The sequence below is a fragment of the Notothenia rossii genome (genome assembly GCF_949606895.1).
Source record: "Notothenia rossii genome assembly, chromosome: 1".
Lineage (NCBI taxonomy): Eukaryota > Metazoa > Chordata > Actinopteri > Perciformes > Nototheniidae > Notothenia > Notothenia rossii.
The window spans coordinates 76,754,792-76,769,813 of NC_136912.1; the positions used below are offsets into that span (position 1 = coordinate 76,754,792).

Sequence of the window (15,022 nt, forward strand, 5' to 3'; positions counted from 1 at the left end):
TTGGCCTTTAGTCCTGTATCAGCTTGTCTTTGATCTGAAGAAAATATTTGTTTTAATCATCCTTGCAGTTTGTTTTTAAGTTATGAAAGATGAAAATAATGATAATAGTAAAACTCGGATGGCATCCTTAATAGAAAGGAATAAAATATGAATGCATGTTAACTATAGATTTAATTCAATATGAGCAAAATGGTCAGGATGTTTTATTAGATCATTATTGTAAATGTTTTCATACAGGGATTAACACAAAAGCTTAGATACAGCAGGAAGAGTTTACCTCGCCCAGATCTCTGATCTTCCTCAAGAATCTCTTTTCAAACATAGTTGGGTCCACCCCTGGTTGAGGCTGGGCTTTGAAGGATGGGTCTGAGTGATGGAAAAAGACAGAAATATATTAAACATGCTCAGTAGAACATGTATTGTCTTCAACATAAGCACACTTTTGTGAGAGGAAGTCAAATGTGGTTAACAGTGTTGCAAGATTTTTGGTGGTTATGTAACTGCTCGCAGACAAAGAAAAATCATAACACAACCAAGACTCATTCTGTATTTATGGTATAAATAATTATGATATCGTTTATTTGAAAAAACAGTTTTAAAATGTTTTGGTGCAATATATATAACAATGTTGTTCGATTTAGGCGATTGTGTTGCATTCTTTAGATTTTTTTATAAAATGGTGGAACAACACTGCAGTTCCCAATCCTGGCCAGCAGGTGGAAGAAGAAGCAGTGTTATGTTGCTATGGGGCCCAGCAGAGGGGCGGATCAGTGATATTGCACCCAGTGAACTTCATGATGAACATCTGAGTTGAGTAAACAACTTTCTCTCTCTCTCTGTCTTTGCACTGCTTACTGGGCGCTGCTAGGTTGGACACAAAATATGCAAAACAGCCGTATCGTATTCCAACTGTAGACAACTGCCTGCATTGTTTGAGCCTGTATCTGTATTTAACCTGCACACTCTCAACATTCAAGTTTTGGGGAAAGAACTGCAGAGAAAAAAGGTATTACTTCATATTTTCACCTACCCCTAAATATCTAACACACATTGCACAGTGACACACATTTCCATCATACATACATTTATCTGGAAGGTTGACTATTTCTCTGACGATAGCCCTGAAGAAAGGTCTCTTCTTGGGGTCGTAGTTCATGCAGTCGGTCATCAGGTGAGCCAGCTCTTGGCAGTCTGGGGTGGCTAGTTGGCACTCCGTGTCATAGAAGCGCTCTTTCTGCTCAGCACAAACACAAGCATGTACATGAGGAGGTGCATAAAGACATGATAATATAATTATTGATGTGAGATACCGGACAGAGGAGGTGAAAAAGGCAAATGGCCTACAATAAAAAGTAGGGCAGCCCTCAGATCTGAAGTTACAGAATGTATATATGATCACACATTGTCCTGCCGTTGTTACTCCGTACCTCTGTCAGCTTCTTGTCTTTGAGGGGTTCCTCCCCATCATAGCAGATCTCCCACAGGGTGGTACCAAAGCCCCACTTGTCAGCTGGGATGCTCAGGGAGGACATGCTGTTCACACACTCAGGAGCGATCCATGGAATGCGATGCACACACTCTGCAGAGGCAAACCAAGTCAGCTTTAGCAACTGCCAATCAATCAGACACACATTTGTGTCTTCATAAAAAAAACTAAAGATCATTGTTCGGAGATGAGTGAGATACACAGGAAATGTGAAATACAGACTTGACCTTTCAACGAGAGTACTTATTGTATTTAAGCGGGGGGTTACATACAGATTATGCATGTCTACTTACAGTAGGGCTGCTCGATTATGGCAAAAATCATAATCTCGATTATTTGGGTCAATAATTGTAATTGCGATTATTAAATGTGATTATTCATTGACTTTGAAAACATCCATTTATTGGAGAAAGAAAATGTGAACAGTTTGTTTTTAACAGTTGATTACCCTGAGCTTTAAGTATAATTCAACTGAAAAACCCCAATTTGTTTTTAAAAAGTAATAATAATAACAAAAAAATAATAATCGTTTTATTTCGATTACGTTGTTTTCGTAATCGTTGCAAGCCATAATCATAATCGCGATTAAAATACGATTAATTGAGAAGCCCTAACTTACAGTATATAGATTCATTGATCGTAAATTGAAACGTAAATACAGCAGAGTGTTTCTTTTCAACCGTACATTTGAAATGTGTAACTTGTATGGTAGTGTCATATGTACAAGACACATATGATCGTTTACACCAAATGCTAACAACATTCTGGAATAACCTGGAATGAATGGTTGCTGTAATACTCTCACCTATTCATAATACTAGGAAATAAATGACTTGAGTCTATAAAACCGGATAGCTGATTGGCTGACCTCCACGCTTGGCTTTCCGTCTTTACAAATACTTCAGATGAGGGGAGTAAGTTAGTGCATGCAGCTCAGACAGGAAAACCGGGGGACTGACCGGAGGGAAAGAGGAGGAGAAATGAAGAGAGGGGAAAGGCAGTGGAGGGGCTGTATGGAGTGAAGGGGGAAGATGGAGAAAGAAATGAAAGCGGGAAAATAGATAATTGATTGTGAAGACAAAAAAAAAAGAGAGAAAAAAGAGAATGAAGTAAAGTGATCAGAGATTGCTGGGAAGAAGGGATGTACGCTCCCAGTGGGTTTCTCAGCACTTTCCCCTCTATGCGTACAATTCAATCTATATACAAGGACATTGATGTGTAACTGGAAGACTGATTGTTGTGCAGAGTAATGGAGGCAAAGGGAGACATATAAAGAGTTCTGGGAACAGAGAGGGAGGGAGGAGCACTCCCAGGGGCTTAACATTTGCAGAGTAACATTTCCAGTTTGCCCTGTGGTTTGCAAATCCATCTGAGCATCCACATTGTTTAAGCACACACGAAGCAGGTCTAACAGCCAAACAGAAACATGAGGCAGACATTAGCGAGGAACTGTGCAATCGGAGAAATTTCCTTATTCATGTGCCATCTTCCCTGAAACTAGCCTTTACAAAACAAATGATAGTCTTAGAGGGAAATGTGCCCGATGCATTTGTATTGATCAAGTGACAAATATGAATACATACCGTACAAAGGCTTGATCAGAAAGGTTCTGATAAAAATCATATTTTCAGTTTCTTGTGGGACAAATGCGGGAACAGAGGACAAGAAAAACTAATCTGACTAATTTCTTCAAGACCATTGTCAATATGTTAGTAGGTGTGTTGTGTTTCAAATATTAAATGAAGTGCTACATAACTTTGGTGTTTTTGGAGATCTAGTTAGACTTCAAAAATGTAATGAAAATTAAACTGACTAATTCATTGTCCAGATTAAGCCTATATCCATGCAGTTGTCGCACTGTGTCTCATTTTGGTTTCACTGTCATTTACAGATGATTTTGAAAGAAAGTGGAAGTGATTGTGACATTTTCCATGGCAGCAATTTGGTAACCATTTTGGTTTCACTTTTAGTAACCCAGATAAAAAGAGAGAAAAAAATAAAGAGATATCAGCACTCAGAGATAGGACACAGGAAGTTATCCAACTGGCTGTGGACGCTGCGCAGCCATGTCTTTTATTGTGTGTGGGTATAGATAGGAACTTTTCTAATGGTGAGGTCGAGAGAATTGCCCTTCCTTTTCCACTGTGAGAGTTACTCCTCATCAAAAAACGTACACATCGTGATCAAAATAAACTTGTAAATCTTAATCCCTGAAGACAAACTGGAAGAAGCTAAATGAAGAAGAAGAAAAGAGAGGGACTCAGAACCACGGCAAGAACCATTAAAGTAGGGATTTGTATGGGATTAAGTAACTGTTATAAATTGTATGGCATAAAATTAGATAGACACCAGTATAATATATACAACCCATGTGTTACTACTGTGTATCAAATATGTAATACTTTGTACTAACCCTCTCTGGTGAGTACTGTAATTGGTATTCCTGGGTCGCTGAGCTTGATGAAGGGCCCTCCTTCATCCGTGTCCAGCCCGTCTCTGGCCAGCAGGATGTTTTTAGCACACACAAAGCCATGGACCAGCTTTTTGTCCTCCTAAACACACAAACACACACACACACACACACACACACACACACACACACACACACACACACACACACACACACACACACACACACACACACACACACACACACACACACACACACACACACACACACACACACACACACACACACACACACACACACACACACACACACACACACACACACACACACACACACACACACACACACTAACTCAGAACTATTACACAATATAATACATATATTATACACAATATAACTCAGAACTATTAGAACAAAAGTGAGATAGCAAAGAGAACAAAAGAATGATCCATACAGGGCTGTGCTTACATTTTATAGTTAGTGTGCATGTGTCTTTTCCTCTCTTACCAAGTAGCTGAGAGCTGAGGCCAGCTGCATGGCCACCTGGAACTTCCACGGTGTGCTGAGGGGCGTCTGCTGTCTCCTCATAAACAAGTCCAGGGGTCCTAGCTGCACAAACTCCTCAACCATGATATCTGTTACACACAAACACAGAGAGAGAAAGGGTCAGAAACAGCCTTACACTCTCAAGACACATTTACAAACACACAGCTCATTAAGGCACTTACTCTCCTGGTTGCGGACACACACTCCATACAGCAGCACTATGTGTTTGTGGGACACTTGTCGCATCATGCTGGCTGTTTCGAAGAAGGCCTGTAGACAGAAAGACAGAGATAACTCGACACAAGGCACACTGCAGAAACGTTTGGTTTGATTTTGAAACAGCTTGCTTCTACCAAGTAGGATCTTTGAGTATAGTAAGATGTTACAGAATGGATGTAGTGCTCCTAAGAACAGGATACAGGATCTGTGAGTGTTTCTCACCAGTGAGATGTCCCTATGTCCAGAACCCAGCACCTTCAGGACCACCTTCACCTGCTGGGAGGATGGGTTCCCTCCATTCTCCTCATCGTCCTCTATGCTTTTCACCATCAGTGAGCCAGAGTAGATGTTGGTTCTTGTGCCCGGGCCAAGGTGCTCCTCCTGGTTCACACAACCCAGAAAAGCATAGTTAGAACCAGTTTCCAAACTACGGCTACTACAAGAATATTAGAGCACTAGCTAAAGTGTGTTGTTAGCTAGGGTTTGAACAAACCTCTGCACGTACTTACAGAGACAGAGCAAAAACAAAGGAGTTGTGTAAAAAATGTAAAGTGAGATATGTAAATATTTACATCAAATATGCAAGTTCACATAGTCGAAGTAATGTCTGCATAGATCTGAAGTGTCTTTTCATATAGGATGAATCCTAAGAGGACCAAATCTGTTGTTAGGGATAAATGATCCTGTGTGGATTAATGCTCAGTTGTTTGCATTTGACTAAACTGCAGTAGATTTGTAGGCTGTTGTTTGTGAAGGTCTTCTGTACAACATATACAGCACACTGGAAGCTTAAACCGTTTTCATAAAAACAAAATCTACTGTACATTCATTTCAAAATACATTATATGGATGAAAATGTTTGTTCATTATTTTTTTGAATATTTGTATATTACATTGACATTCATGCTCTGACCATCATATGGGAGACAGACGTGAAGTTGAGAGGCTGTACCTGTTTGATTTCCTCCTTGAGAATGCGATGGAAGCTGACCTGACTCTGCATGGGAGTCAGAGGCAGCGGTTCTCTTTCTTTGGTTACCACCAGCAGGTTAGAAATCTCTGCAACACAAACACACATTTAAAAAGCCATAACAGGGTTCTTATTGAAGGTGAGCATGCTGCAAAGTCACTTTCACAGAGCCATTTTCAAAAACATTCAAGTATTTTCGATTCTTCTTTTTCAAAATCAAGCAGCAGAGACTTGACAGCTGTTTTTGTTAGGTATTGCCTCACAGAGAATCAAACTTCTGCTTCTGGTGTCTTAAAGGTCATGTTGTTTTGAAACGTTCAAGTTTAGATTGATTTAAACAATGGAATGCATTCCCGCAACAACAATGGACTCCGAAACCAATAAAAGCAGAAGTGTATTCACAGCGTGGGGCACTGTCTATCGCAGCACCTGAAAAAAGCAACAAATGTATATGCTACATATGCGCTGCTATCCAGCATGAAAGCACAACAGTGTATGCATGTGGTAAAACAAGCTCTTAACTATTACGTCAATGTGACATTGATGTGAACAGCTATTCGGGGCGGCTTGCCACACTGATTCAGTTTATTTTTTGTATATACAGAGCTGTGGGTGGGAGGATGAAATACAAATGTGTCTTTGTGCCTATTGTCGTACTATATGTGCTTGCAAGTGTGTGTCTGTGGGTGTCTGATGTTGTGACAAAACCAGCGCACTGCGGTTTAAGGGGGAAGTATCTGCACTCCGTCAACATCACCCTACATTCACCATCAAAGAGTGTTAGAAGCACTCTTCTGTATGCAATCTGGGTCTTTATGCAAACAAAATAATAGATTTAAATGTACAAATAAAACATGTACTGAATGTGGGTTCAAAATAGCAACTTGTTGTTGTCCGCCGGCTAAATGGCCTAATGTATGTCCACAATTCATTTATTATTTAACCCTCATTTTTGGCAGATGAGTCATGCAAATCTAGTAGCCTGTTCCACATTTGACCAGTATGTTGCTGCTAAATGGTGCTACTTTGTGCCATGCACCCAATCCTTATCCGTTTACATAATCCAGACCTAACCATAGTCTTTTACTTTGCTCATGTTTATGGGAGAAAACCCATATTCTAGTGATAAGTACACAAACTTGATCAAACCTAAAACCATGTAGACAGATGTTATGCATCTGCCATTGCATTCCCACTCTGTATTACTTTCCCAACAGTTAAAACCATGCAAAGACCCAAGATATCATTAGTGTAGGAGTATTACTTGGATCATATGCTCAGGATGTGGAGACACCAGTATCAGCAAGAGTGTGGTATAAAACTAAATATGTTAACAGTGACAACATCACAGCACTTATACTGTTCTTTTAGGCAGATAGAAATGAAGAGCGTAACCCTTAACCCAAACAGTTGTACCTCATGATAATGATCAACACCACACAACCCCAACAAACGTACACAGCTCAACACATCCATGCACACACATCTCCACCTTTCCCTGAGCGGGGGAAACACAAGATCTGTTAGTTTGGCTCCGGAAACCCACATTTACAACTCTCTTCCTCCCTGACACCATTTCACACAGATTGCTCTTGCCTGCTTCAGGTACCCTCCCTTAGCGACAAAAACAAGCACACACACATATCTTCTATAACAGGCAGCTCCACTCTAAATCCTGTATGGAGGGAAGGTTTTGCTTCATTGACCTCTGTGGTTTATACAGTTCAAGTCTGTTGCACTTCTGCCCCCACCCAACATCACAGGCATGTGTGGTTTGTTAAACGTGGTGCCACACCCAGTGTTTAAGTAGCACTTCACACGATACTGCAGAGGGAAGTGTTGCAATATGGGTGTGGACTGAGGATGTTCATAATTGGTGTTGGTGAAATTCCTGCTGCTAACGACAATATTTCTTAATAATTTCATTTTCGTTTTTCCCCCCGGGTCAAACATTTCTTAATGTTTTTAACAAACAGGAGTAGGGCTGCTCGATTATGGCAAAAATCATAATCTCTAATAGTACTCTGTCAACATCTGCGATAGCTATAAACTCCTTCCTGCACTCCTGTGGCCTATCTGACCCGTGGCGGGCAAAACATCCTAATACTAAACAATTTTCGTTTTTCTCCCCTGTCCACCATAGCTATTCCAGGATTTATTATTTCATTGTAGATGACCAATTACTTCCCTTAATCCCCAGGAGCCAGTACCACAGCATTGTGTTATCCGACCATGGTCCAGTACAAATGGATATGATGTTTCCTGGTAATATAGCACCCCAACGCACCTGGCGTTTAGACCCCCATTTGCTTTCTTATGAACACTTTAAAACTTACCTCAGTGGCCAGATTGACTTTTTTCTAGAAATTAATGACACCAAGGATATTTCGAGCAGTGTTCTATGGGAATCCCTAAAAGCTTACATCAGGGGACAGGCTATTTCATACACTGCACATGAAAATAAAGAGCGATCTAAGAAACTTAAAGAACTGACACACAGCATTGCAGATGTTGATAGACGGTATGCTCTCTTGCCCACGGCAGATCTTTTTAAAGAAAAAGTACTGCTTCAATCTGAATTTAATACAATTTCGACGTGAAGAGCTGAACATTTAAAAAAAAAAACTAAACAGGTTTACTATGAACATGGGGACAGAGCAGGGAGACTCCTTGCACTTCAGCTCAAGCAGCAGGCGGCTGGACAGACGATCCCAAGGATCAATACAGGTGCCGATTCCACTTCGCATAATCCCCAAATAATTAGTGACCAGTTTAAGCAATACTATTCTACTTTATATCAATCAGAGGTAGATGTTAACTCGTCTGAAATTCAGTCGTTTCTGGATTCCTTACATATCCCAAAACTCTCACCAGACTCCCAGTGCTCCTTAGAACAGCCATTAACGGTTGGAGAAATAGAAAGCGCAATCAGACTGTCTAGTACAGGGAAGGCACCAGGTCCGGATGGGTTTCCCATCGAGTTCTATAATGAATACTCCTCAAAACTTGGGCCGGTTTTAAAATCGGTTTATGAAGAATCACTGGTTAATGGTAAATTGCCACCAACACTCTCTCAAGCGACAATTTCAGTGATATTGAAAAAAGACAAGGATCCCTCACAGTGTAGTTCCTATAGACCAATCAGCCTTCTGTGCTGTGATTATATAATATTAACTAAAGTCCTTGCGCAGCGATTAGAAGCCTTTATTCCTACCATTATTGATAAAGACCAAACAGGTTTCATCTCTGGGCGACATTCATTTTTGAATGTACGGCGGTTATTTAATCTATTATTGTCCCTTAAATCCACAGTACGGCCTGAAATTATCCTGAGCCTTGATGCTGAAAAGGCATTTGATAGGATTGAGTGGAACTATCTGTTTGCTGCCTTGGAAACATTTGGACTGGGACCTGTTTTTTGTAAATGGATTAAGACAATATATTCAGCTCCTACAGCCGCTGTTAAAACAAACAGTCTTATTTCCGAATATTTTATGCTCTACAGAGGAACAAGGCAGGGATGCTGCCTGTCACCCTATTTATTCGACATTGCAATTGAACCCTTAGCAATTGCTATCAGAACAGAAAATAGGATTAAGGGCGTTTCCAGGGGGAACGTAGTGCATAAAACATCTCTATATGCGGATGACCTGCTTTTGCAAATATCAGACCCAATAGAAAGCATGCCATATGTTCTCTCCTTGCTGAAGACATTTGGGAGCATTTCAGGTTACAAAATTAACTTGTCAAAATCTTTACCGTTTCCTCTCAATGACTTGGCAAGGCTGGAGGATTATGGTCATCTGCCCTTTAGGATTGAAAATGAAAAATGTACTTACTTGTACTTACTTGGGTATATTTAGTAGAATTATAAATCTATCTTGGAACGCACCAAGAATGATCTAGATAGGTGGTCGAAGCTGCCTGTCACACTAGCAGGGCGGATAAACGCTGTGAAAATGACAATATTGCCCAGATATTTGTACCTGTTTCAGATGATTCCGATTTTCATCCCAAAATCCTTTTTTGCCCAACTAGACAGTCTTATCTCTGTGTTTATATGGAATAAAAGCCTGCACTCACAAAGAAGGCAAATCTGGAGAGGATCAAATCTGAAGGTGGCTTGGGTCTAACTCATTTCCTATTTTATTACTGGGCAGCTAACATAGCTAAACTCACATACTGGATTACCACATTTGCAGACAAGGAGGGCCCAATATGGGCTACAATGGAGTTGGAGTCCACACTCCCAGTTTCCCCAATCTCATTTTTAACGGCCCCCCTTCCATTGAATGTTAAAGTAAGTGAGTTTAATTCAAACTTAGTGGTGAAAAACTCAATTAAGATCTGGGGTCAATTTAGGAAACATATGAATCTGAAAAGCATATGCAGTTTCTCGCCAATAATGTCTAATCACCTTTTTACACCATCCCGTTTGGACATGGCATTTGCTGTTTGGCATAGAAGTGGCTTGGTCTATTTTCAAGATCTTTTTAGTGACGGCAGTTTTGCATCCTTTACACACTTGTGTAGGGATCACAACATACCAAAATCTCACCTCCAGGCTCGGTCTTTTGCGTCTAAACATTTTCCAGGATATCCATGTCCACCCTCTAAAGATCTAGCTCACTCGGTTCTTAATGTGAATCCATTTAATAAAGGGGCTGTGTCCAAAATATACATTGATTCTGAATAACTGCCCTCCCACCTGGGACAAAACTAAAAAAGCATGGGAAGGAGATATTGTTTAGATTCTATTTCAGAGGAAGCCTGGGAAAGCATTGTTTCACGTATACACACCTCTTCTTTCTGTATTAGACATGGATTAATCCAATTTAAGGTAGTGCACCGGCTACATTACTCCAACGACAGACTTGCTAAGATCTTTCCCAGTGTTGCTCCAACCTGTCCCAGGTGTCATTATTCTCCTGTTTCCCTGGGCCATATGTTCTGGTCATGTCTGTCATTAAGCAGTTTCTGGGCTTCTATGTTTCGGTCACTCTCTGCAATATCTGGCAGGATGCTATCTCCTAATCCTCAAACTTCACATTTTTGGAACTGTTGATACTGGACTAGGGTTCTCCTCCCTCCATAAAAATGCAGTTGCATATGCGTCGTTGCATGCCCGCCGTCTCATACTGCTAAATTGGAAAGGAAAAAATCCCCCTTCCTATATTCCCTGGATCAGGGAAGTGATGCTTGGGCTAAACTTGGAAAAATTGAGATATGCAGTGCGCGGTTTAGTCAATAAATACGACAAAACTTGGTCGCTATTTATTACCCATGTTAGAGGCCTATCCCTCACCTGATTCACTTTGCATTTCTCTTTGACTATTGACCTGGACACTCTGGGGTCCTTAACTGTGAGCTTGAAGCTGTTACGTACCTTGTCACACTAAGGGTTTAGAAGGCTGGCAATAAGAATACCATAAACTAAAATGCTTATTTGGGTTATGTGTGTGATGTTTTATTACATCTGATTATCTCGTCATTTTTGTTGTATGTGCTTATTTTGGTCTATTCCTTCTTTTTTCATTTATTTTACTTGTATTTATATATTTTTTTTTAAAGAATATTTTATTTTATTTCTATGACCATTCGTTTATTTTTGTCGCTTGTTTGTCTATTCACTGGGGAATACCACCTGGAGGGGGAGGGGGGTGGGATCTGGGGCGTTTGCAACTTGTTGTCATAAATGTTGGACATACTGTATTTGTGAAAAACTGAAAAATAAAGTTGTTAAAAAAACAAAATCATAATCTCGATTATTTGGGTCAATAATTGATATCACGATTATTAAAAACGATTATCCATTTACTTTGAAAACATGAATTTATTGGAGAAAAAAAATGTGAACAGTATGTTTTTAAAAGTTGATTACCCTGAACTTTAAGTATAATTCAACTGAAAAACCAATAATCTTTTTTTATAAAAAGTAATAATAATAATAAAAAAATAATCGTTTTATTTCGATTACGTTGTTTTCGTATTTGTTGCCAGCCATAATCGTAATTGCGATTAAAATACGATTAATTGAGCAGCCCTAAACAGGAGTCATATCATATCAAATCTTCTCTAATCCACTTTTGCTACCTTTGAAACCCAGCTTTTTTTTATGTTGTTGCTATGTGTATACTTCACTGTCAGCCCTTTTACTTACATTATTTTAAGTTATTAAAGGTCACCTATTGTGCAAAATCCACTTTTCCTGTCTTTTCTACATAAGCATGTGTCCCCTCTGTGTAAAGAGATTCTGAAAGTTGCAGGAAAAAAGATTCTGTCACTTTTTATCCTGATCCATTTATATAAAAACCTGTCTGAAAATGAGCTGATCAGATTTTGGCCACTTTATGATGTCATAACGATTTTTTGGCTTGTGTAACCATTAGCCAATAACCAACCAATGTACCCCCCCCCCCCTTATCCCCTGAATCTCCTCCTAGAGCACCATTGTGGTTATATCACAAAGGGGCGTGGGGAGGGGCTCCTTATTTTCATCTAAAGTAACAGAGAATCAGCAGTTTTGAAACAGGGCTGAAACAGAGGGGATTATGGGATGCTACAATGCATGTTCTGTTTGGTATTTCAGCCAAACACTTCAGAGACATGTTTGGTATATATCTGAGACCTATAATATATTGATGAAAAACAGAATAACAGGGGACCTTTAAGCTTAATGAAGTTGCAGTACTGTGTGCTTCTCCTCATCTGGGTATTGGTTAGTGCACATGCCTTTGATTAGTTCACTATGTATTTTTTGTATGTCCATGGCTTGATTAAGCTTACCTCTAGGCTGTGGAGGGCAACATCGCTGCAGCTGGAACTGGAGATTGTCTGTGCGAAGGCTTTGGCCCTCCAGGTGCTCCAGCAGCTCGAACAGAGTGGCCCGGACCGTCTCAGTGCCGTACAAGCGGAACCCAGTGGGGGCCACCTCAATCTGGAAGTTCTTATACTGACGCACAGTGCGAGACTCCTTCAGGTCGATCTGTGTGGAGAAAGAGAAAGATGTTATATACTGAAAAAAAAACGGCCAATATGGGTGTGATTTTGAGTTTTTGTTCACAACAAAAGAAAACATTGTGATTATATTTGAACTAGGGAGTGTTTTGTCCGTTTATGTCAGTTTCATTTTGAGCTTATTTTCAAATACTGAAATATTTTCAAATGTTTCAAATACATTTCAGTTGTACTTTTAAAATGAATAGTAAGTGGGAGAATAGTCCTCAAACATTTGTTGACAATGTCTATTTTTATATTTAAAATACTAAAACAATAATAATCAGATATAATACTTACAATAAAAGTAGTTACTAATTATATTAACATTTGTATTTACTTATTATTATTATATATTTGAGTTAGGACATATATTGTTTTCTTCTATATTGTTGAGAGTCCAATAAATAATACAAATCAGAAGACATTTTCTGGTTTTAGTGTGGTGATAAATGACAAACGGATTCCTCACACTGTATAAAGAAGTGTTCCCTACCTCAATGCAGACCACAGTGATGATGATGTACTGGTAGTCGGTGCAGCTCCAGCGTAGGACGTAGGTGCCCTCCTCGTTGCCCTCCTGACGGAGCTTTTGGATGGCGTACTCCGTGCTGGGGAGGAAAAACACAATGGTAATGCAATTGGTAATACTTAACACATTTTTATATATTATAGGAAATCATAATTTATTTTGTGTGCAACAATAATCTGTTAAAATATCTAATAAATTAAGTTATTTCTAACTAATACCAAGCAAACAGTATACTTTATAGTTTAATTGTTTGTTTAAAGAAAAATAGCTACCAATTTGTAATTTATTAACAAAGAATTACTAGCGGAGCAGTTTTATACTAATAAAGGACTTGCTTATCTAAAGCCAGTTGAGTAGCACTTGAAATGTTTTGGCTCTATGAAACCTGATGTACTTATATGATTCTATCTTCTTCTAGTCTGTATCTTCTTGGTCGAATGCACTTATTGTAAGTCCCTTTGGACAAAAGCGTCAGCTAAATGCAATGTAATGTAATAGTTATTATACAGTGTTACCATTATGAGTAGTATGACTTTCTGTGTCCAGTGTTTTTGTAGGCAAACAAGCACATATATACACAGATTCGCAATAAAACTGCCGGTACAAACCAGATGGGTCCATGGCAGCCGTTGTTGATGTTGTGCACCACTGAAGCAGGGGCAACCTCCTTGCACAGGAAGTGATGGGCATCCACTGTCAGCCGGAAGTACCCATCAACGAGGGCCGCAAAGGACAGAGCATCCACCCTAGAGGGCATGTGCAGCTCCTGAAAAGAGAAGAGACGACGAGAAGGAAATAAAGAGAATGAGTCAGTGGTGATGTATGACATTACTCAAATCTTTGATGAAGCATGATATCACTATTAGTCAGAGCTAATATGGTGTGTAGCAAGAGGCAGGTTTTATTCAAGCAGGATGTTAAGTGAAACAAATGTTGCCGTCGGGACACATTAAAGGTGTGTTAGGTAATTTTGGAGAAACCAGCTTGAGTCCGCTAGAATTTGGAAAATACACAGCCGGAAGAAATCTGCCACTTCCTTAAAGAACCCCTCCTCCAACACACACGAACACGCACATGACCAATGAGGGCACGAGATAAGTTTGTGCACAGATGGAAGGCTGACAGGCAGGTAGGCCATCCAGTTACTTTAGCCTGGCCGGTTAAAATGATTGGTCGTGCTTTTTACAGTACAGTATTTTTTGTTAAAGCACTTAAGATATTCATTGCTATCGGGATGTTTAGAGCATTCCATGGAATATAACAAAAAGTGTATCTCGAGCCGGTTTCTCAAACTTACCTACCCCACCTTTAACTATGAAAAAAAGTAGAGGCGGTTAGCGGTCCAGGTTATTAAATTACACGATAATAACCCCACTATGACACGATAGTATTTACTATGAAGTGTAGGTTTGGGGCCATTGTAACAAAAAGACCCATCATCAACTGTGTACAATACATTAATTAACTAAATGATTGTATACAATAAACATTTGTTGTAAAAAAATAGAGATGGGTTAATTTTGCACTGGTTTTGCACTCCACTGGTTGCAACATTTTTCACACAGTGGTAACTTAACCATGGGACACAGTGCGTTTATATTTTGCCTCACCATCTTCTTGTTGTCCTGTTTGTAGATGGTGACCGTGGCCTCTCTGATCACAGTGTGTGTGATCTCATTGAAGTCACAGAACACCGCCCAGTCGTCATTTTTCAGATTTTCAAGCAACTTGTTCTTCTTCGACTTGCCCTTTTCTTTGACGATCAGAGGCGTCTATTTGAAAAGATATAAAAAGAAATATAAACACACAAATTATAAACAGATAATAAAAATGACAGTATTTTGGTGACTTCATACGTTTTTA

General features: G+C 39.5%; 1 protein-coding gene across 1 annotated transcript in view; it reads right to left on the reverse strand.

Moving 5' to 3' along the window:
* Positions 1–15,022, reverse strand: part of jak1 (Janus kinase 1) — a 35,231-nt gene that overhangs the window by 6,323 nt on the left and 13,886 nt on the right. The window contains exons 8-19 of the mRNA XM_079671252.1: positions 14,770–14,931; positions 13,768–13,925; positions 13,124–13,238; positions 12,418–12,616; positions 5,614–5,720; positions 4,884–5,042; positions 4,625–4,712; positions 4,404–4,531; positions 3,900–4,038; positions 1,428–1,579; positions 1,084–1,234; positions 278–366 (exon numbers count right to left, since the gene is read on the reverse strand). Coding sequence (XP_079527378.1) covers positions 278–366; positions 1,084–1,234; positions 1,428–1,579; positions 3,900–4,038; positions 4,404–4,531; positions 4,625–4,712; positions 4,884–5,042; positions 5,614–5,720; positions 12,418–12,616; positions 13,124–13,238; positions 13,768–13,925; positions 14,770–14,931 — 1,647 coding nt within the window. The remainder of the gene's footprint in view (positions 1–277; positions 367–1,083; positions 1,235–1,427; positions 1,580–3,899; positions 4,039–4,403; positions 4,532–4,624; positions 4,713–4,883; positions 5,043–5,613; positions 5,721–12,417; positions 12,617–13,123; positions 13,239–13,767; positions 13,926–14,769; positions 14,932–15,022) is intronic.